This window comes from Ostrinia nubilalis, chromosome 19 (genome assembly GCF_963855985.1).
Source record: "Ostrinia nubilalis chromosome 19, ilOstNubi1.1, whole genome shotgun sequence".
NCBI classification, from domain to species: domain Eukaryota; kingdom Metazoa; phylum Arthropoda; class Insecta; order Lepidoptera; family Crambidae; genus Ostrinia; species Ostrinia nubilalis.
In genome coordinates this window covers 9429957-9454158 of record NC_087106.1, presented here as the reverse complement: position 1 = coordinate 9454158, position 24202 = coordinate 9429957, and the positions used below count along the sequence as shown (strand labels likewise).

At 39.4% G+C, this 24202-nt stretch overlaps 1 protein-coding gene across 1 annotated transcript in view; it reads right to left on the bottom strand.

Moving 5' to 3' along the window:
* Positions 1-1275: 1275 nt before the first annotated feature.
* Positions 1276-24202, bottom strand: part of LOC135081181 (myosin light chain kinase, smooth muscle-like) — a 48088-nt gene continuing 25161 nt past the window's right edge. Inside the window, exons 3-8 of the mRNA XM_063975925.1 lie at positions 19368-19458; positions 17958-18161; positions 7679-7820; positions 4666-4865; positions 4127-4279; positions 1276-3140 (exon numbers count right to left, since the gene is read on the bottom strand). Of these exons, the coding sequence (XP_063831995.1) occupies positions 1967-3140; positions 4127-4279; positions 4666-4865; positions 7679-7820; positions 17958-18161; positions 19368-19458 (1964 nt within the window). The 3' untranslated portion in view covers positions 1276-1966. The remainder of the gene's footprint in view (positions 3141-4126; positions 4280-4665; positions 4866-7678; positions 7821-17957; positions 18162-19367; positions 19459-24202) is intronic.

Here is a 24202-nt window from a genome sequence, read left to right as displayed (position 1 = left end):
TTTTGACGTGTACCTAATTAACTTAAAACTAATGAAACTTGCAAATCTTAAGTTATTTATTAGCAGTTAATGTCTTTATTAAAATTCATCTAAAAATATTCATTAAATTTACAATCAGTATCCTAATATACAGATCTATTCGAGATTACTTCATTAAATAGCAACAATACTTGTGCGATTTTGGCACCAAAATAATAAAACTTAAATCTATCAAAACCTTAATTGAAAAGTTAAAAACAAATGGCACCAAAAATAATGCCACACGTTAATTTTCTTTTAAAATAATAAAAAAAAATGGAGTTTATGATCGTCATGGGTGTTGTCCCGGATATAAAGGTATATTCACATTGCTACAAGGTGGCTGATGCGATGCATAGAGCTGTGAATATACCTTGGCTGTGCGTATGCCTTGCTGTGTGATTTTTTGGTGCGTCACTTTATTTTTCAGCATGTAAAGCGATACTCATATAAGTTTTTTTAACCCGTATGTGGGTGAAATACAGGGTGTAATGAACAGATCGGTGTTTTTAGCAGCGAGTTGAAAAGAAATCTAACTTTTAGCCAAACTGTCCCCTACTGGCCCCTACACCCTATATTAATTTCAAAGATCAAAAACCGAAGAATACTGGGAATGAAGCCTCTATTGGCATTACAAATATTACAATAATTATGTTTTTATGGACCTAGCATCTTGTACTCGTGTAGTGAAACTAGAGATTTACGATAGTGTATTTCAAAAATCTGATGACTACCTAATGTTTGTTTTCATTATAACTATGTATTGTATTTTATGTAAAGTAACTTGATATGTTATTTCCCTCCATTTTTCGTGTCAAGTATTTCCTCGTGGACCTCTTCGAACTTGGCACCCATGCGTTTGAGCGCGATGACAGCTGACACGGCTTTGGCCCAGCGCTTTTTGATCACGTACCGTTTGAGTTTGGTCTTGGTGACATGCAGCTCAGTGCAAAGTGCAGACTGGATCAACCACGGGTGGGTTAGAGTGGACGAAGCGGGTAGGCGGTCACTGGAGAAAAATAATTTATTAAACGTTTTATCATACTTCAACAAAAAGTTCTAGATCTATCATTAGAACATTTACGATTTTCTTATCTTACTTTTTTCCTAAAATGAAATTACTACTTTATTGTCGAGTAGGCATTTTACTGCTGTATGACTGTTTAAAAAAATATTACGAAGTTCCTAAGTGTGTGCTTTTGCATAAAATATACACACTGTTAAGGTTGTTTTGGTAGGGTAAATAAAAGATCTAAATTAAATAAAGCCTTATATTAAAAAAACATAAAATGACAACAATAAATTACATAAGAATTATACTTAAGTAATACAATTTCATACTTATTAAGTACATACATAAATAAGGAACAATTAATTTACTGCAAAAACCTTATAGTCGACTTTGTGACTATTTTATTTACATTAGAAAGGATATTTTATACGTTTTTTTAAGTATCTATTTAAGTATTTAATGTCATTGTGATGGTATTTACTTAGAATTATTTTATGATTATTGCATTATGTTTATATTTTTAGAAAATAATGGATATTTCAAGTATTGTTTTCATTTCTCTCAGTCTTGCTTTTGTAACGATATCTTCATACAGAAATTATTATTGAGACTAGATTCGTACAATGTCATTTTACTGCCATCCCTAAAGTAAAGGAAAAGTTGATAAAAATAATCTCATTCAGTTACTTTGGTAACATACAACCGTTTCGTACTAGCTTGGTTAACATTGGTCATTTAGAGATTTGACTAATTGGCTTTTGGGTAATTTGGTAGACGCCCTGACCTGTCTGGCACTTCGTAACTAATTCGTACTTAATTCATCTACTATAATTTATGTATAGTCCTTAGGCATATAGTTTCTGTAAATAACCAAGCCTAACTAGCATTTTTTGTTCATGTGAATGTCATGGCACTACTACCCTGTTTCAACAAAAATCATTTCGAATTCGTTACTGTGCTAGGCACATTTTTTCTCTGGGCTTTTTCTTCCGATGTTTGCCGTTGGAAGAACGCGTGTAGACTCGACATAGAGTTCTGTGCGAGCTGGTTCGATGGAGACCATTCAAGAGATATTGACTGGTGTCGACCACCATTTGACGTGCCACCAGCAGTTCTTTCCGCTTCAACTTCTTCTGTTTCCCCCCATTTCTCCAAGAGGTGTAGCAGAAGATCCTTAGTCCTATGAGCATTGTTCTCGTCTCCTCTTCTATAAGGCAACTGTCTACCATTTTCTGATCCGTTCACCAATTTATCTATTCGGTCCCTCCGCCTATCAAACTCCTGGAAGAAGCTATTCCGCCTCTCTATTGGCTGGTCTGGAACATCTCGGCTCAAATGCGTCACCTTTTTGGACCTCGTGGTCGATTTTGCCCACGGCATTTTGCTCGTCATTGGCTTCTCTGGCTCTTTGTCTATTAGAAAACTCGACGATATCTTGTTTGTTGATTTCGATGTGAAAATCCTTTTTGTTGTGTTCGAAGCGTCTCCATTAGTTATCGTTTTAGTGAACGTTTTTGTTTCCTTTTTGAAACCATTCGGTAGTTTTTCCTCTTTTACTGTCGTGTTTGATTCTGTCACGTTTTTGTTCAGTTCTTTCGTGCTATTGTTGTTGGCCAGATCGGTGTTCATAGTCGAGAGCATGAATAAGTGGTCCGATAGTTTCTTTATTTCCTCAGCCAGATTCTTTCTTACCATGACGTCTTGTTTTTTATGTAAGAAGCAACTGCTGTCCGAAGCTCTCCTTTCAACCGGATTGTATCGAGGTGCTAAGTAATTTGGGTCTCTTAAAGGAGGTGGTTCTAGGTCGTCTTCGTCAAAGACTGTGTCTGGGGAACTGCCTAGAGAACTTCTTGGGGAAGGTGAGCAGCCGCCGATGGATGATCTTTCGCAATTGCCGTTCATGAGACAGGTGATTTCGTGAGACTGGTTATCGAAAACGTAAGGCGAGTTCGGGTGTTCGCTCCATCGTTCTACGAAGAGCCTAAGGTTGTCTTTGGCGACGTCTAGTTCGTGTTTGGGCGATGGTAGTGGTTGGGGCGGTTCCTTCTTGGCTGGAGGCCGCTTCTGAATCCATCGGTGACGCAAACACTCCGTCGCGCTCGGTCGTGACCTGCGACAAAGACCCTTGTTACTATCAACCCAACACCTAGAATTGAGTGAGATGGAAGGTGCGTGCAAATAGATGGATGGTGAATTGTGGTTGGTGCATAATATGGTTTAGGGTGGATATGTGAGGATATTATGGATGTGATGGTTTTATTCGATGGTAAGGATCAGTGCGAGGATATGAATTCATAAAATACTGGAATGTGTCACCAATAGATAGTTTTAATAGTATAAGTACTAAATTGCGTTTCTACTTAACTAAACAATTAGAGATTAGTGTTAGCAATAGTTCTACTGTTTTATTTACTTTTAGTCTACAAGTGCAAGGCAAGTTAACTAAAATCAAAAGTAAATTAAGTGCATTAACTACGAAAACCAGCGCTACTTCATGCAATAAATATAATAGGTATTGTTAGTTACAACTAAGTGTTGGATAGAATTAAACACGTAACAAAGGGTCTTTATCGACAGGCTGATTATTGCAGCTTTTATGTTGGAATTCGAAACAGAGTACAAGCAATTTACTGTCGTTTCCAACAAAGACATGGAAATGAAAATGCCTAAGTTTTAAAAATGTTTGAAAATTCTAGTCCCTATCAGGCATGGGTACGCACGACAGCATATCAAGCTAACAGTGGCTATTATCCCATTGTCATAGAGCCTACTTTGATGCAAAAATGTAAACTGATATGCTGTCGCTGTACATTCTGAAGCAGATTCCGGTATTTTGAAGATCAGAAATCAGACTTGGTGTCTGTTTAAGAACTTCTAAAGGACGAAGCACACTTATCTATCAACTCGGAAACGGATCGTAACCGTATCAACTCGAGGCTCGATTCTTTGTATGAAACTCCGTACCCACTGCAAGGCAAACACTTATCCGCACCTAAATTCGCCTCGCGGTGAAAGGCGATACGGCGTTAATCCCTTTCCGGGTTGATAAGTGTGCTATGACCTTTAAACAAATAAAACTATACAGATGATACTCACTCTTTGTCCTTCACAAGCAGCTTGCTGATGAAGTCTTTGGCGTCCTCGGAGATCTCGTTGAAGGCCTCGTCGTCGAAGTCGTACTTGGCCACGGTGACGTTCGCCATGGTTTCTATGTCTGTCTCCCCCATGAACGGCGAAAGGCCTGATAGGCTGGAAATAAACATTAATATTGTATAAAAGATCTATGATATAACCGTTGATGCGACTGAAGTAGCAAGGGAAATTAAACGTCAAGTGGAAAATCTACAAGAAAGGAACCAAAGTGTAGCCTTTTCCTTTCGAAACCAAATAATATTTTATGATTCTATCCAAACATGAAGTCGGTTAAAAAATCATCGACATAGGTACGCAACAAAAATAATGATAGTTTTGGAAAAGACCCTGGACCTTGTTGAAGATGGAGATTGCCTTACAGCGCACTTTGATCCTTTTCGAATCTTTTATCAACCTTGTATGTCAACTTGTGTGTGGCATTTTGTCTATTGCATTATCCTATAGCTATCAATCTAATGAAATAAAGGTACTAAAATACTTACAGAACATAACAAATAACGCCAACGGACCACATGTCAGTCCCGTATCCGATCTGGTCAAAGTTGACCACCTCTGGCGCGACGAACTCTGGCGTTCCGAAGAGCACTTGTAGTTTCTTCTCAGGGTCGTAGAAGCGGGCCAGGCCGAAGTCTATGATCTTGATGCGGTTGCCAGTCTTGGTCAGGCATAGGATGTTTTCAGGCTGAAAGAAAATTCAATATGTAGAAGACCTAGAAATTGGATGACCGATGGGTGCGCTGGAATCGACTGAAGGTGAGCCTCTGATGGGTCGACGACACAAGGAGATAAGTAACACTTTATCTACTTTTATTGTATAGCACCTATCTATCTAATATCGTTGTGGTGATTCTGGTAGCGGCTAGGTACATGTAAAATCTTCGGTGTTAGTTGAAATAGTTGACCTCCCCTACATTGGTCTTACGATAAGTAATCGATTGCCATTGGCTGAAATGATGATGATGATGCTAGTCGCTTAGAAGTTAGATAGACGATTCAATGGAATGGTTAAATAGTAGCAGTAGAGTAGTAATAGCTTAGTTTAATAATAGTTTTGATTGTAATAATCAACCAATATGTGCCAACTTCAGATTAATTGGTGAAATGTATTTGTTTCTCAATCGCCATTAATTACCTACATTAGGTGGTCACATGATAGACGAAAGTCATTTTACTATGCCACACTACGTGTCGCGTAATCAGTGCCAAGTTTTGCGAGGTGGTTATGAGGCCTGAACAACCTTGGCAAAGGTGGCTTGGTCGAAACAGCGGGTCATCGAACGGCCCGAACTTGAGCATTGGAAGGTTGATTACTTGTCAACAACGATTACTCACATGTTACATCATGTTATTGTAATGTTGATTTTTAGGGTGCCGTTCGTTCGTTTCAGCCGAATGACGTCTACGGCTGGACAAAGGCCTACCCCAATGATTTCCACAAAGACCGGTCCTGTGTCGCCCGCATCCAGGCGACCCGCGACCCTCACCAGATCTTCGGTCCACATAGTGGGCGTAATTCCACTCGGTCGATACTCATGTCAAGAATGTCAAAATCCCCAGGCACTTTTCTCTGCGACAGTACTTGGACGTCGGCCGTCGGCCTTACATACGATTTGTTGTCACTTAATTAAGAATTCGTACCCTTTATTTCACTTTATATGTGAATTAAATTGTTTTCACTAACCGTAACGGATTCGAAGGCGAAATATATTGAAGTCATACTCGTATATTACGTTAAGTGCAATTGACTACTACAAAATATTTTAAGTAACAATAGTACCAACTTCATGTGTCGGAAGGTCAGATTGCTCATCGTGCAGCATGCTATAAAGAGAGAAGAGGATAATTCTTCTTCATACGCTTTTTTTTCAGATGAAATGCGTGAGGGAAGCTATAAGATTTCCTAGCTTCACTAGTAGTGTGTTAGTAAATAAAGTAATTAATAGTGTAAACGTAGCGGTAGTATCTTTTGTAAGTAGATTGGGGTGGCAAAGCTATACTTTTAAACAGACAAAGCTTAAAAGCTTTGACAGACTTTTGTAAAGCTTTCACTTACATTCACGGTAGAAAATTCACAGTAGCTCGATAATTAGAATAGATCTTTATATTAGGACTTCGGTTCTGTTCCATTCTGGCCCGTTGTATGCTGACCAGTCGTAGTAAAACATAGTTCTATTCAGTTGACATTAATAAAAGCAAACGAATGAACAATTACGATTCTCCGACGACCATAAAACTCCCGCGCAAGTTGTTCCGCCATTTTGATTTACGAGTTGGAGCCCGCCCAAACGCGCGGAGCCACATTGCTATCATTTGATATTATGAAACTGATATAATGGTATGAGGTTGATTTAGAACGTTCCTTTATATTAATCAAGCTTCAATGAGCTGATTAGTTGAATAATTAATAGCTCAAGGATGCGAGGAAACAGTTGACGAAGACTGCTTTTGTAGTAGCCAAAGTGTTTTAGCCGTCTTGGGTCTAATTGAGTTAGACCCAGAGGTCCCAGGTTCAATTACCAGTGGAGGCAAAATTTTTTGCTCTTTGGTTGGTGATAGCCTAGGGCTTGTTGTAAGTCCGCCTCGCTTCCACTATCTCAAGTTTGTCGCCAATTCGACATGACAGTGTTGAGAAGTGTTGAGAACATTGTTGTGTTTCGGCAGTGGGAGGTAAGATAGCCAGTTCTTCTGTGGTTGAGGATTCCAGATGTAGCTCGCTTCCACCTTCGGCCCGATGCGAGGATTATAAAGGATCTACTCGACTTTATCTACACGAATAGGATGACGTTAATAAAATAAATGTGTAAAAAAATCTTTGCATTTAATTGTGGCTTTCACGCTGGCAATATCATAAACATGCCATGTGAATGTCATCCTGAACTCGATTGCCACATAGCGGTCGACGATCTCAAAGAGAGATCGCGAAAAGTGCATGATAAATACGGGGACCGCTATATTTGTTGACGTATGAAAAGTGCTGACCAAAATTTACAGTTGGCAATCCATCAGTTGCAGTTAAAGTTTGCCTTTCGCCAAAATACAAAAGTGCCCCATAACTTAGCAACCGAGAGTGCCTTAAAATTTTACGTGTTTATTGTTGTACGGACGACGGTACGTCAACGTAACCACTGTGGGTTCTTGTGCAGTTGTAATAGGGGCGAGTTTGCAACAAAAATGGGTAACCTGATGTGCTGTCGTGTGTACCTACTTTTTCGTGACTAAGCTAGGCAGTCTTATCGCTAGGAAGCGATTTCTTTCAGACAGCCCAAGAATTATGATTATCTATTCTACTACAAACACAGGTAATGACTATACTCGTACAAAGGGAATAAGAGAACATCTGGGCCTTCCCAAACCATTTGACGTGTGTGAGAAGTGTTATGTCAAATCATCAATTTCCTGGTAATGTAAGTAGGTAGGGTAATTCTTCTGTAATGGAGACCAAATGATTTTAGTTTTGTTTGTGGTTATGGTTGATGATGAAGGTTTTCTTCTTACCTTCATGTCCAGATGCAGAATGTTCTGCCGGTGCACGAACTCTATACCCTCACAGATTTGGCGCATGAAGACGGTGCACGCGCGCTCCGTCAGCACGAAGTCCTCGTCGATGACTCGCTCGAAGAGTTCTCCGCCGGTGATCCTGTAAGGAGGTGGAACGTCAATGAAGAATTCAAATGCTATTTACTGTGAAACAAACGTGTAAGCTTCTTAAGTAGTTCCTAACAGGTCACAACCATATTTTGATATTATGGTGGGAGTATCCTTGGCAATGGTAATGTCCAAATAAATAGCTTCGTTTAGCTAGAACTCGTATTTTACAGATTATCCGACGACAAAACCGGTGAAGGCTGTTATTTAAGGTTACATAAATAACCACTGCATTTCAAGCTGTGATCACGAATTTCGAATTTTGTGGCGTCACATTTAGTTACAGACAAACCTTGCTTTGTCCAACTGATTAATCTTTATCTCCTAATGTCTCTATTTAATCTCTACATCTAAATCCGTCTAGACGATGACCTTTGATTTGAGAGGTGCTCTACAAGTATGTTTATTATGTTGTGCCCGAAGCGTTAGCGTCGAGACATGGCGCAAAAAATCGCTGACAGAAAACAACTCTACCCTTGAAAAGTCAGGATCGATCGAAAAAAACTTTTGCGGTGTTGCCAAAAAACTATTCGGTTGGCGCTAAAATGGATCTAGGAATAGAAGCGATCGAGCCTGAAGGTCGGTGTCACACGCTTTCTTTTAGTGTCGGGCGACGACATTCTAACCGATATCGATAACCAGAACAAGTGTATTATTAAAAATTACAGCTACTTGTCGATATAATGGCAGAAATGTTCCGCATAGTGACAATATTTGGCCTGCGGTTTGGTTGTCGGCATACGCACGTATCAGTGACAATCAATCAGTCAGTGTGGTTGTTATTTAAGCTTGATTAAGCAAGTGTATTAAAATATTGCCATCTGGTTCAGTGGTTTGCTAGTCTCTGTTGAGGACATTTCTAGTTGGGTAGACGGTGCTAACAGCTGCCACACCGGACAAGTGGCGATTGGTGAAGTATGGTAGACAATTTCTTGTAATAATTTCGTCGGCATACGCACGTATCAGTGACAATCAATCAGTCAGTGTGGTTGTTATTTAAGCTTGATTAAGCAAGTGTATTAATAATATTGCCATCTGGTTCAGTGGTTTGCTAGCCTCTGTTGAGGACATTTCTAGCTGGGTAGACGGTGCTGCCACATCGGACAAGTGGCGATTGGTGAAGCATGGTAGACAATTTCTTGTAATAATTTCAAGAAAGTAAATGAATAACTTAATCGAGATAAATTCTAAAACGTTACATTCTCTAGCTAGAGGTGTCAATCATCCAACTGTTAAATAGTTACGTGATACTATTGTTATTGAATAAAGTATCGATAACAGACCACATCTCTCAATTGAAGTTCGTTTTTTTTGTCAAAGAGAAATTTTGTCGCGTATCTTGACTTGCTCCCATTTCGCAACGTGGGTGACCTGCCTACGTTTATTTGCGAATCTAATTAGTTTCTGTCTGTCTTTGATGTTTGATTAAATTTTTAGTTGAAACACATGGAATGTGTGTGAGTGATGTTGGCATCAAGTTTTAAGATCTTTGGCTTTTTTGCTTGTTATTGTAGGAGGTGAAATGGAGGGAAACCGTTTTCAAAACACTGTAAGTGAAAGCAAAGGTTAAAAAATGGAGAAGGCACATTTTTTTAAAGTTTCATTTAGCTTTTTTTTTCTCTAACTCGTTTTGTTTCGTCATCTACCAATACATACTTACCAGTCAAACCCTATGCAGTTATACAGGTAAAGGTATTTCCAAATAAGATTAAACTAAGTAGTCAATTTAAATGCTAATCCTTAACACCGATAAGTAGGTAACTAGTTTGTTTTTTGCTACGGATTACGAATGGATCTAGTGTAGGTAATTTGATAAACACGCATCGATTGATCGGGACTTAAGAAAATATTAACAGCTCATATACTCGTAGCAACAATAATCTGCAAATCCATATGGTGATAAGAAATTTAACTAGAGTATTGAAAATTTGACACGGTCTTTAACTGTTCGCTTTACCTACAATACGTTACGCGCAAACAATAACTACGTAAAGCCTTGCAATTTAAACGATAACGTCTGCTGTTATATCAATATTTATTCAGCATTTTCATACTGATCCGATCGAGCGGGTAACTATGCATAATTTACAAAATAAATGACATCAAGCTTACGTCTTTGGATAATCGCGAGCGACGGTTTGAACAAGTGTCGATTTACATATTTAGTTCGTGTTTAATCAAGTGTGGAGAGTGAAAAGGAAAATTTTCAATTTCATTTACTGTTAAGTAAAACAGCTTGTAATGCATTATAAGATAATTACCTACTCCCGTTTTACATACTAATAGCGAAACTATCACGAAATCGAAAAAAATCACATTGCTTAATATCTAGCTGGTACCTAATTAGTATTGGTCGCGAAGATACAACTTTCTGCTACCCAAGCTCCAAACCTTCGCACTTTAAATAGTTAGTGCATTACTTTATTATCAAACTCTGCGAAAGGCGAACTAATCTTTCGAAGTTTCGGAAAAAATAAGATGCCCACGCTCTTACAAGGCAAACATTTCCCGGCGTAAACATTGTGTACCTACGTCACATACCTTACAGTTCAAGAAAAAAGTGTGAAGCGGAAAACCAGGAAGACTGCCGGGCTACAGTTCCGAAACAGCTGATGCTGTGACGTGATTACTACGCCGTTTAGAAGAATAAATTTATGGAATTCGCAAAACGCAATTCTTGTACTGACGTAAGAAATGAAGCGGATGCAATGCGTTCCCACAAAAATAAACATGGCTGAGTGTCTTTCAGTTATTTTCGCTATCTTTGTAACGATCGAATCCGTTTCAGTCTGCGTAGGCAGACGTTTAAATGATTTAGAATGAAAATATTTTTTCAGCGTTTCCGTGGTTTCCGTCATCGCCGTGGTACTCAATTTATTTTCGAATGCTGAAAGATTTTATTTCTATCTCGCATGTGAGGATGCATTTCAGGGAATTAGACATTTTAGTAATTATGATTCAAGACTGAGATGACGGTTTCCCCAGTAAATAACCTCGTCTCGAATCAAGAAGAAAAAAATTCCTGCTTAAAGTGTTTGAAACCACGAGGTTTGATGACGAAGTTACTGATGAAATTTTAGATTCAGACATCAGACCGATTAATTGTGTGGTAAGTATCTTCAGCAGTTTAACTTGTCCACGCTGCAAATCATTGGACTCTTTCCTACGGTCTACAAGTCTGTACCCAATGCGTTGCAGTTACAATAAGTTCATACACCTGCTAAACTAATCGAACTAATACTGCCGTCCGATCACTATAACGCCGTTAAGTGCAAAAACCACTTTCGGAGAAAAACGAGTTTAAAGATCGAGAATTAAAAAAAATTCGCTGTTTCAAAAGTAAAAGAGTAATTTGTAATTTAAATATATCATTTTAAAGGTATTTTTAAGAGCTACAATTGACACAAACTCTCACGACGCTACATATTATAGATTTTGACATATTTTAATTTATACATTTTAACTCAGTATTATTGAAATAATATCTCAAAATATACACAACTAAAACGCCGGTATGGCTACCTTAACGGCGTTTAAGTTTTGGATCTTGAATAACTTTGATACATTTGTAAAAGGAGTTTCTAACTAATATTTATACTAAACTTTAATGCCGTTAAATAGTTTAACGACGTTTTAGCTCGGTAAAACTATTATTTTTAACGTGAAAATACTTGCCTTAAATGTAGCTAATGTTAGCTAACGTCATTTAAGTCTAGTATTAACACATAAATTACGAAACTATTGGTATGCCTGTTTGATTCGTTTTGATTACAAGACTAAAATGCAGTTAAGAACAAAACCTTTCACCATAACGGCATTTAAGCTAAGTACTAGCTACTTAGTAGTTCAGGAAATAAAGAAAATTGCATTTATGTCAAAAATAACAACACCTGTTTTAGTGTTGAAAATTTATATTTATTAAAAAAAAATCAAGTCTTTACTATTTTTAGCATTCGTTGATTTCAATCATACGTTTTATTATAATAATTTCTTAAATTTACCACTTTAAAAAAGTAGATACTCATAAAAGACAACACAAAATAAAATTTTCATTATTTGAGATCAAATAAAACCAACTATTGAAAGTTCTCAAACTTAGCAGTTTCACAATAATAAAAATAATAAGTGACGACACTTTATTACCAATGCCGCAATATATTTATATTATTTTGACTGTTTCAGTAGGCTACAACTATAATATTTTGTAGTTAATAAAAATTGAGATCTATTTATTTAATTCAATAAAAATGTACAACGCGGCAAGCTTTACCTAATAAATTAACTTCACGCTGCTTATAATAATCACCTAGTTAGTGAGAATGGTGAGAATCATGTTTATCAAATGGAAATAAACTACAATTCTTAAGTAAAATAGTATCAAATTAAGTCGACATATAAGTGTATATTAAACAATACACTGTATTTACAGTATTGTCGAGAATATTATTCTCGGGAACTTTCACGGTAGGTAATATTCTCAATATAACTACACCTTTACTAAATTTAATTTTTTCTTCGAGAAATGTTGTTTTAATGACAGAAATGTCTTTTTACACGTAATTACATAATGTTACTGTCCCTTTGTTCAAAATCAAAATCAAAATCAAAAATATTTATTCAGTTTAGACCACAAGTGGCACTTATGAACGTCAATAGAAAAAAAGAAAAAAAAGAAAAGGTAGCCCTTATGGGGCACTTTACATGTCTCCTTATCTTTTGGGCCCTACCAGCGCTTCGAGACAAACATATGGCAAGTGCTGAGAAGAAACGCCGGAACAAACGTCAAAAAACGTTCGTTTTTTGACATTAAGGGCATATTTCACAATCGCTTAGTAAGGGCCTGTTTCACGACTTCTGAATAAGTTGTGGATAGCCTATGTGACGGATCATTTGACACATTTTTATAGAAAATACGTGCTAGCTAGATTGACCCGACACTTACAGAATATATCCCGTATATAAGTCTGTACGAGATTAGAATGGTTCTCAAATAGCTAAAAATCAACAAGGCACCTAGTGATGATGTAATCACAGCTGAGCTTCTGAAAGCAGGCGGAACGCCGGTACAAGGCTTTTCAGAAGCTGTTTGATTCCGTCATCCTCAAGGGAAAAACGCCTACGGCATTGCAAAGAAGTATGGTGGTACTCCTCTTCAAAAAAGGTTTGTATAAAAACGTCATAATGTCAGTCCGTCTTCAGAATTAGGTCTCGAAACCTATCTAGTTGCAGCGAGGGGTGAGACAGGAAGACGTAATATCTCCGAAACTGTTTACCACCGCCCTGGAAAATGTTTTCAAGCTTCTGGGCTGGAGAGGATTCAGCATAAATATCAAAGGCGAGTTCATCACCCACCTTCGATTAGCAGACGATATCGTAGTTGTGGCAGATCTAGGCACAATGCTCGATGGCCTCAGTAGAGCCTCGCAACAAGTGGGTCTCAAAATGAACATGGACAAGACAAAAATCATGTCAAATGTCCGTGTTGTACCCACTCCTCTGAAAGTTGGAGACTACACTCGAAGTTGTTGACAATTATGTATACCTGAGACAAACCATCCAGTTAGGTAGGTCCACCTTTGAGAGAGACGTCGATCGTCGAATCCAACTCGGCTGGGCAGCGTTCGGGAAGCTTCGCGATATTTTCACGTCCGAAATACCGCAGTGTCTTAAGACAAAAGTCAAGTGTGACCAGTGTGTGTTGCCAGTGATAGTAAACGGATTTGAGATGTGGTCGCTTACTATGGGCCTCATAAAAAGGCTCAAGGTCACCCAAAGGGCGATGGAGCGTGCTATGCCAAGCATAGTTTCCCTGCGTGCTCGAATCAGAAAGGAGGAGATCCGTAGAAAAACCAAAGTGACCGACATAACCCGCAGAATTGCTAAAATCAAGTGGCAGAGCTGAATATGGCCGATGGGGTAGAAAAATTCTCGAGTGGCGACCACGAGCCTGAAGACGTAGTGTGGGCAGGCAGGCCCCTTACTAGATGGATCGACGATCTGGTAAAGGTCAGAAGAGGTGCCTGGATGCGGGCAGCGCAGGACCGATCGTTGTGGAAATCCTTGAGGAGACCTTTGTCCAGCCGTTGAACGACATTTGCCTGAAACAAACGAACGTTATGTCTTCGTCTAACATAGAAGATGTAAAACAAAATGAACAAGTAAAATGATCGAACACGTCCAGGCTTCTTTTACTAGTTTTTAAAATTAGAAAACAAAACGCAACGTGTTCTTATCATTTAAAACTCAGAGGCACACTGATGCTCAATTACCGCACTGCCGTGTCCTAAAGTTGCAGTGCGCATTAGCCACGAAAATAGTGACAAGACAGCAATATCTCACTAACACGTTTCATACCTTGTTTATAACGACTAGTCTTAGATAATAAAACATAGAAACATTGCACATCACATATTAATAAACAACAAACATAAAATTAAAACTAAATTTCTTTTGTTGAGAACGCTAGGAATATTTCCGGGAGCGTTGTCAGCGGCACATCAGTAACTCTGACTGAGCTGAGTGATCGACCCACGCAACGACGCTTAGAACACTTCATTCAACTTTTTTAACATAGCCGCATTATAGTTTAGGAATGTAGGTTAACGGCATTTAAGTCTTGTAAAAATGTAAAAAACACATAGATTGTTACATTTGGTTAGCCTTAATGGTGAATTTACTAGTGCAATTTTAATAAATAAATTCATGTAATACAAAGCTATAATGCCGTTATTGGACCTTTGTTGCGTTTAAGTCTAATAATTTTACTTAACGGCGTTTTAGTCTTGAGGAGTCTATTAAAGCTTTGCAAAGAGCAGCTTAGCAATATTGTCGTTAAAGTACCTTGACGGCTGTATTGACTAGAAATTGTAAATAACGGCAATAAAGCTTTGTAATTTTTCTTAAATTTTTTATTCTAATAACAATTAAAGACGCTTAACCGCGTTTAAGCTAAGAAATGTAATGTAACTGCATTTTAGTTATGTAATCTTGCAGAGGCGAAGCAGTTAGCGGCTTTCTTATTTTTTTATCTCAGGAACTAAACAAGATATAAAAATTTCGATAATAGTGCTAGATTAAGCATTTTTTTCTGATTCGGATGGTATTCAAAAGTCAAAATTGACCAATTGTGGGTTAACGGCATTATAGTGATTGGACGGCAGAATAACTGACGTAACGATAATCGCAATGAACATCACAATCTCATGCCTGTGTGAGATGGCAGCATGGCGGGCCGCCAACTATGCGTCGAGTGACGCGGCCGACGCGTCTGCGCGCGCGCCGCCCGCCTTATAGGGCGCACTCGACTTTGGCGCCGATTTAGAGGAAATGCGTCAGATTTGAAATCTTTAATTAAAATTGTACGTTTTCAAGTATTCTGCAGAAATTCCAGGAGTCGAAATATTTTTGATAAACAGTTGTGAAAAAACATGGATACTATGGACAAAACATGAGAGGCCTATAGTGGGATCACCTGTTAGGCCTCCCTCCTGACCCAAAAATCCTTGGTTAATGCAAACGGCTAATCAGGGTCATTTTATGACGTTCATTGTGCCCTTTTCATACATATGAATCAGCATAAGTAAAAAATTGCCAGACTAGAAAGACAAACGGTAATAGAGATAAAGGGTAATTTCGTGTACGTACGTTGAAACGTCGATCCAATCGATCAAACACTTCAACATTAAGATAACATACATAACGATTATGAATTTAAACAATGGATAGCACAGCTTTTAGTGTCACCAAATGGGTTTATACGTATGACTAGCTGTGAAAGTAAATAAGAGAGCTGCGGTCGACCACAAGTAACTCGTGTGTAAGTGCGCTCCGTCATAGCAGTTTGAGGACATGTCACCTACTTACGGAGTTACCTTTTTTTGTCGTTTTATGCATTTGTCAGAGCCATCAAGGCTTTAAATGAGGATGAGTAGTTCTAAAATTAAGAACGAGCTTGATGCAACACGGAAGCAGATCCATTGAATGAAAAACGAAAGAAAAATTGGAAAACACCAACTGTAAACTGACAATCTGGTGAATGTCGTGATCTGGGATACACGGATGTGGACATTGAGCAGTGCAGGACCGGTTTTTGTGGAAATTCTTAGGGGTGGGAGGCCTTTGTCGAGTAGTGAAGTATTACTTAAGATCTAAAATGGATCCAAAATACGGATTTGACTGGGAATGCCAGATAAGCATAATATTAAAAATGTTTATGAACAACAGTGTAGCTGGGTAAACTGACCTCATTACTGGAAGATGCTCATTAGCGCAGTAAAAGTGAAACTTAATTAATGAAGCGTGGGCGAGCACCTGTCATCGGCCGCCAGATTGCACCTGTATTCATGGCCTATTAATAATATTGTTCAATTATAGTCCAAGGGACTTGGAAACTGACATTTTGGAATGCTGATGGTGAAAATATGACTGTTATTTTTTTGAGATAAGGTTAGATTTAAGTCTCAAGATGGGACAATGCAATTTTGTAGCATAAACAGTCGTACAATATTGAGGTTCGAAATAGAATCAATGGCAACATTGACTTATGTAGAAGCTACTAAAATAATAATTTTGAAGTCGATGTTACAATAGGTAGATATATTTTTGGGATCCGAGTGGGTGCGAAGTAATGATCATATTTTTAAATCTACACACATTTGCGTGTCATCCAACATCTGTGTTTTATACGTATCTCTATTATGTTAATAATAATATGTTGTCAGTCACTAAAGCTTTGTTCTCATACCAGTGTATCTTAAATCTCTAAATCTCGGTTAAACAAACAGTGTACCCAATAAAAGCGTCGTAACCTAGGTCGAGTTCGAACCTTGACCCGTTTGTGAACCGAAACTTTCCAGATTTCAAGAGTTTAAGTCGTCAGAGCTGTCAATCACGTGTATGGACTCTATGTGAAAGGAACACGGTGCAATTTCGAGCGACACACGTCCAGCTGCGCGTGAGTCACATGCCAAAACCGCAATGGAATCGTTTGAATGAAACAGATTTAGAATACGGAATACGATTGTGGAGCTCGATGCGCCGGAGCGATGACTCGACGCATCATGCAACACCTTGCAAAACCTGTCATGTGAAACCTAGTCAAAGTAATGCTTCCGTTTGGATTACTTCATCCTCTGCTACCCTTGACAACATACCATGTAAGCAAGATAGGTTAGAGGGCAACTGAAATTAAGGAGAGATGATGAGCCCTAAAAATAAAGTTGCTGCTCCTATGTGCACGTTGTGTTTGCCAAACATGAGGTATATTTTGACGGGTTAAGCGCAAATATTTTGTGTGGTGAAAGACTGATGGATGACTTAATGACAGAGAGGTGAGAAAGCACACACTAACCATAGGGTCGTGAAAATGGACCAAGGAAGAAGAAAATGGTACCTATTCACACCTACATTTGTGGCATGCATATTTCACCATACCAATGTCAACTGTACCGTAAGCGAATTGTTGCATACCACCAGGAGTACGGTACAGTTGCAGTGGTATTAAACATTGCGTGGTTGGTTTGTGCCAACCCTACTGCCACGAATAAACTCTTCACGATGGAAACACGGATCGTTGGCTAATCTGCAGATTGTCTGAAGCCGTGGGACTATGGCTCTGATTTGTTGACATTCACTCCATTATGAACTGACGACGTGATTATATCTGGCCGATTGTTCTCTTTTGCTTTACAAAAGTCGGTTGCGTCAGAGATTTGTTTGTTTTCGGTACATTGATTTTAAATATAGAGTTTATGACTAATATTTGTCTAATGAGACCCTTTTAAAACATTGTTTATGATAATGGACATAATTTTGGTGTTATTTTCGTCGTGCTCTTGTTATGCAAGAAGTGGTTTGATGACAAGTTGTTTCACTAGCTACTAAACATTGATATTGTGGTATAAGTTTTAGAGTAGATCCCTATACTTACACGTATGTAACACTTGTATTTTTTAGTTTTGGATAGACGCCGTGGACCTCTCAAATCAGTGATCGCTTTTGATTTTTATTCACTACTTTTCCATTTCTGTCTCCAAATTGCATAGCGTCTTTCCGTCTCACAGTGATCAGCTCGACTGTCAGCTCTAGCCTTATGCCCTATCCTGCTACCAACAGCTGGTGGTTTACTCACAGTTCCAGCACGACGCACATGCACTTCCCCCACTCGTATGCATCATATAACTGGATGAGGCGAGGGTGCCGCAGCCGCCTCATGACGTCCACCTCTCTCTCCACATTACGCCGTTCATCTCTTCGGCTCACGGAGACCAGCTTGGCTGCTAGCTCCAGGCCTGTGCTCTTCTCTCGGCAGAGGTATACTGTGCCGAATTTGCCCCTGAAAAGTGGAGTATGGTCAAGGAATGTTTAAAGAAGAAAGCAGAACATTTTTGTACATAAGTGTTGAAAGATGGTTTACATCCTAACATCTGGTGATTCAGCTTGTACTAACTACAATAAAATATTGTGGCTTATTCTAATTTGGTATTCTATTCTTATTGGTATCATTTGAAGATTGCAAAGGTACTCTTATCTGCATCGATAATAAAAAGTATCATTCATAGTCGGAGTTTTATCAGATAAAATCACTCTCAACCATGTTCTTGTTGCAGTAGGCTCTTGGAAATGGTAATGCCACTATTTTAGGTTTAAAACGGACTAGCCTTAAACGGTAAAACAGAAAAACTTGTCTCATAGACACGCAGTAATCTAAAATGCAGCGCTATTAGACAGGCCATGAGTCACCTCGTTAGTAGAGACATGTTTAGAGGCCGCGTGTAATTTGCGTTTTGCCGGCATGCCTTGGCGAGGGCGGAAGGTCGGCCACGCCTCGGAAAGAGTGGAATATTTGTACTAGCAGGTGCATGATGCATGCCCTATTCTTTCGAAGAAAATCTATATCTATAAAAGCAAACGGACACTGATTGACTGATTCACTCATCACGAAATCTCAGAAACTACAAGTGCTAGGAGTCACAAATTTTGCATGGGGGTTCATGGGCTTTTAGAACGTAGGTGCTCACTAAGAACGGATTTTACGAATCTCCATCCCTAAGGAGGTAAAACGGGATCCACGCGTACGAAGTCGCGAGCGAGCGCTAATAGTATCCTCTAATTTGCTTGTTAGACAGCTTTAAGCGGAGAGCCAAAAGTCGTGGATTAACTACCTTAGGCAATTCGAATTTTCAAGTTATTAAAAAATTTTACTTCTCAAAAATACCCGCCTTTACACCGATACGCCTAACGTCCGTATTCACAAACATTCTATGAGGTCTCACAGTGCGCGTAGACGCACAGGGGTTACCTCCATATCGAATTACAAATGATCGAAAATCAAAATATTAAATAGAGTGACACACGAACCAATCACAGAGCTCTATTCAACGTTGTGCGTTCGATTTGCTGCTTCACTTAAACAAGCATCGATTGTGAATACGGGCGTAAGGCTGTTTTGGATCTGAGATTAGGTTAGGGTCTAGCAGTGCTACTATTTACTGTCTTAGAAACCTGCAGAAGAAGTTAAGGGCAGGTTTTATTTTCTTACCTGCCGATCTCTGACATCATTTCGTAGAACTCGTTGACATCTGTACTCCTTTTGATTGTGACATCTCGAGTGGCGAATGGTGGTTCTATCTCTGTAACAAAAAACATTTATTAGAATCTTGGCAAAATATAAATCTTTAATGATTTTGATACGCGTTATGTAGGTTGATAAACTACCCTCTACGTACTATTACTTATTCTGTGCCTCTACTAAGTCTGTAGGAAATGCCTCATATGTCATGCCTTCCACCATCATCCTCCCTACTGACCGAAAGTGCTTCATTTTTGCTCAGAGCCTCACACCATCATTATGCAACACTTTAATTTCGTTAATTGGGTATTGATCAAAATCCAAATCTAGCGTAAACGGTCCCGTAAATCATTTCCCGTAGGAAAACGTTTGGCACCAGTTAAATGTCACTTTATGCCTGTCAAGCGTGTAATCAAGCAATGAGAGATTAATTACGAATTACAGCGGCCGTACAAGCTGGTGCAAACGCAACAAATGCTAGAGTTGAATGGACTTCGGGCGCCATAGGCAGGGGTGCCAAAAGTTTCGGCGATATTCTGATGTAACGGGGGGCTGAAAGCTCTTTGCTACGACAAGTAGGTTAGATTTTGACAGCAAAATAAATTAACAGAGCTTCCGAATTCGAATTTCGAAAATAATGCCAATGCGCAGGAGTCTAACTGATTTTCGGCGTCAGCAGTTTTATTAACTCAAGTTTTAATACTTATTTACTTTTTAGTAGAATATTATCATGGCTCGCTTCTATGAGCTCGAGACTCTACCAATTTGTCTCATAGAGTTACGATTAGTTTGCTATGAGGTTAGCTATTCGCATTAACTTGGATGGCATTCAAAACAAAACAATGTTGTAAATTCTCCCAAAACGGCTAACGAGGATTCTAAAGTCAAGTTCAGTGTCTCAGCCTAAAAACAAGGTCGATGCCAATGACAGCGTTGAAAGCTCGGCCACAGTTGGCAGCCCTGGCTGCGCGGGAGTGCGTTCGGAAGGCGGTTAGTCATCGATTTTATATAATTCTTGCGTAGAGGCTACATCCATATAGTACGGAGTAGGTTGTGATATAAATAGAGCAATGGCATGCGAATGCCCACGTGTAGCTCAAATAGGAAGATGTGTTAACTACGACTAACGCCATTAAAGTAAACTACCGGGCACTGGTATGGAAAATTGATTTTTCTACCTGTCAGTTGCGCAGCGAATGTTGTAAACAACTTTGCAGATTATAGGTTTACATGCAAGATGTAGCATCTCATGTTGTTGTAGTAAGCTGTAAGATCAGAATAAATGTTTATTTGGTAACAAAAATTTGATTACTGGTTCATAAGCATAATTTGTCATTCGAATGCTCTTAAATGATTGATTCTCATTCGAATCTATCTAAAAAGCGAAAGGTTACTGACTGACTCACTCATCACGAAATCTCAGAAACTACAAACTTTTTAGAACGTAGGTGCTCACTAAGAACGGATTTTATGAAACTCCACCCGTAAGGGGGTAAAACGGGATCCACGCGTACGAAGTCGCGGGCTGCCGCTAGTATTGCAATAAAAAAATAAAATTTGAAATTCATTACAAAAACAAACACTATTTATTCTTAAATGGTACTCATCACCAAATGTTGCATCCTAAAAGACCTTCATGGCCGTTCGTGGCCTTGGTGTTTCGTTTTGGTATCAAAATAAAAAACTATCAAAACAAAATGCTCCATTTTGATTCTAAAAGTTCTGAGCACGTGTTTTGACCAAGGCCAAACAGAACGTTTTGCCTGTATCTCTTTAAATATGGAAATGGAAAGATTCCATTTGCGATACTGGGTTTTAAGGTCTTGTGGTTAGGGTTACTTGAGTGTGTGACAATGTAACATTCGATTCGTAAAACAAAGTATGCAATACATTAAGTAACCAATATCATTGTCATTATCATCAGTTCATTTAGTCGACGATTAGTATCATGAGTTAGTACTTATCATCTTCAAATCAGTAGCCTAACATCCTTGGGGGGTCACACCAGACCATTATGGGGAATACGCGCTGTCTCGGAGTACGACCCTCTCTAATACTACTTTGCCTGGCCCATTCCCATTTTATTTGGGGTCGGCCCTCCGCGTCATGCGTCTCCAGGCGGCTCGGTCCTGGGTTGTCTTACTGTTAACTTGGGCTTCTTTGAGGTCGTTATTGATTACGGACATCCATGTAATTCGGGGTCTTCCTCGTCCGCGGGGCTTAGTTTGGATGTCTAGCACTTTTCTGGTCATAATATGGTCGGGTGGTCGCCTCATGACGTGTCCGTACCACCGCAGACGGCTCTCCTGCAATTTAGCTGGGATAGGTCTCACTTTAAAGGTGCCTCTTATGTGTGTGTTTCTTACATGGTCCAGCCTAGTTACACCACCTGCCCATCTGAGCATCTTCATCTCAGCGCAGTGCAATTGGTTTTCGTACTGCTTTTTGAGCGGCCAGCATTCGGATCCGTATGTCATGGCTGGTCTGACGGCTGCTCTGTATACTCGTCCCTTTATGCGCACGGGCATTCGGGTATCGCATAGCACGCCGGATAGTTCTCTCCATTTCATCCACCCAGTATTTATGCGATGGGTGACATCAGTGTCTATCGACCCATCTTTACTGATGACTGACCCTAGGTATTTGAAATGGTCCACTTCTTTTAGCTGGGTGTTCTGCAGACAGATGGTGTGTTTGCTGTTGACGCCACTAAAGTTGCAGTGCATGTACTCGGTCTTCTCTCTGCTTATTCGCAGACCAGATGTTTCCAGAGCTTCCCTCCACTTTTCTAAAATCTGCTGTAGGTTGTTCACATCTTCACTGATCATTACGACGTCGTCCGCATATAGGATGTCCCATGGCGGCGCTCGTTGCAGATTTGAGGTGAGATGATTCATAACAACATTAAACAGCAGAGGACTGAGTGCGGAGCCTTGGTGCACCCCAACCTTCACGCCAAATTCTTTGCTTGTTCCGGCTGGACTTCGCACTTTGGTTGATACTTGGTGGTACATATCTTTGACAATCATTATGTAATGCTCGGGCACACTCTGAGCCCTTAGCGCGTGCCAGATTAATTCCCTCGGTACCCGGTCGAAAGCTTTCTCTAGGTCGATGAATATCATGTGCAAGTCTGTCTTGTTGTCTCTGTACTTTTCCATTAGTATTCTGACCGAGTGTATGGCATCAGTTGTGGATCTACCGGCGACGAATCCGCATTGGTTTTCAGTAACGCTAGTTATTTCAAGTAACCTTTTATTAATGACTCTTTCCCATATTTTGAAGGAATGCGAGATTAGCTTTATAGCTCTGTAGTTGCCGCAGAGTCTTATATCGCCTTTATTTTTATAGAAAGGGACGAGAAAGCTCTTTCGCCATTCATCGGGAATTCCATCGACCAAGAACTTGTTGAATAGTTTCGTCAGGAACAGCACGCCGATCTCTCCCATTCGCTTCCAGAATTCAGCAGGGACATCGTCAGGGCCAGATCGCTTTGTTATTTGCCATCCGTTTGATTGCTAGAGTTACCTCTTCAGGCTCTATACATGGGATAGGACCTTCTGTAGCAGGAATATCTTGTAGTGCCTCGCTAGGGAATACCTCATTTAGTAATTCTGTGTAGTATTCTTTCCAACGGTCCCTGATGTCTTCGTTTGATGTTAGCAGTTTTCCTTGCTCGTTTTTGATAAATTTGTTTGTGGCAGTATCCCTACCACTTTGGTGTTTACGTTTCGCCAGCTTGAATATTTCTTTATCGTTTGAGGCAGTCTCAAGTTTGGCATAGAAATCATCCCTGGCGGTTGCCTTGGCCTGTGCGACGGCTCGTTTTGCGATTTTCTTAGCTATTTTATAAGCCTGGTGGTCAACATCGTCTTTTGTCTGTTGCCATAGTTTGAAGAGTGTTTTCTTGGTCTCCAGTTTTTCTCTCACTTCTTCATTCCACCAGCTAGTATCTTTGTTATTATTGATGGCACCTTTAGATACACCCAGATGTTGTTTTGCTTTTTCATTACAGTATAATTGAAAATCTCCCCACATTGCGTCGGCTGTATCATCCTGCTGCTCCTGGAGATGTTGTGCAATGTCTTCACACAGTCTGAGACCTTCTTCACCCTCCAATTACGACCTTCTCTAATATATAAACTTACGACCCTCTCTAATACCAGAGGCAAATGGAAGATTTGGCTTACAGCCCCCACGCTGGCCAGTCGGGTTGGTTGGGAAGGCTCATGTTTGTGAATTCTATTCTAAATTGTGTAGAAGCACTGTATAGCAGTTTAACGGAGTTAATAAATCTTATTTCCTAATGGTATGTCTGATGCAACTATGCAATAGCATTTCTGGTTATTGGTGCCAACTGACACACACAATCTCTGAGATTATGATATATCCGTATTAACAACAAAATAGTTAATTGTATAAACGATAGCACGTCATGAAAAACATTGTGGTATCTTAATTAAGTAGTTGCAATTAGTGCTATTTTGCTACAAAGATAGTCTGATGTGCTAACGAGGGTCTAGGTATTGCGTTATCAGTTATCAGTCACTGGTGGTCTTTCAATTAAGTTTTAATTGGACTCCGGATACTTCTATGGTTTAAAATTAGCGATTAGATTTCTAGGTAATCCTCCTACCTGACCACAAATTGAAAAAAAAAACCACTTGGTTATCATTAACAGGTAACGTTTAAGAGTGAATATTTATGTTTATTGCTATTTTACTCGTAAACTCTCGCTTCCCTAAAGCATGCTACCTACTACAACTCTTGGCCATCAATAAAACCAATCAATGAAGGCTAGGGGT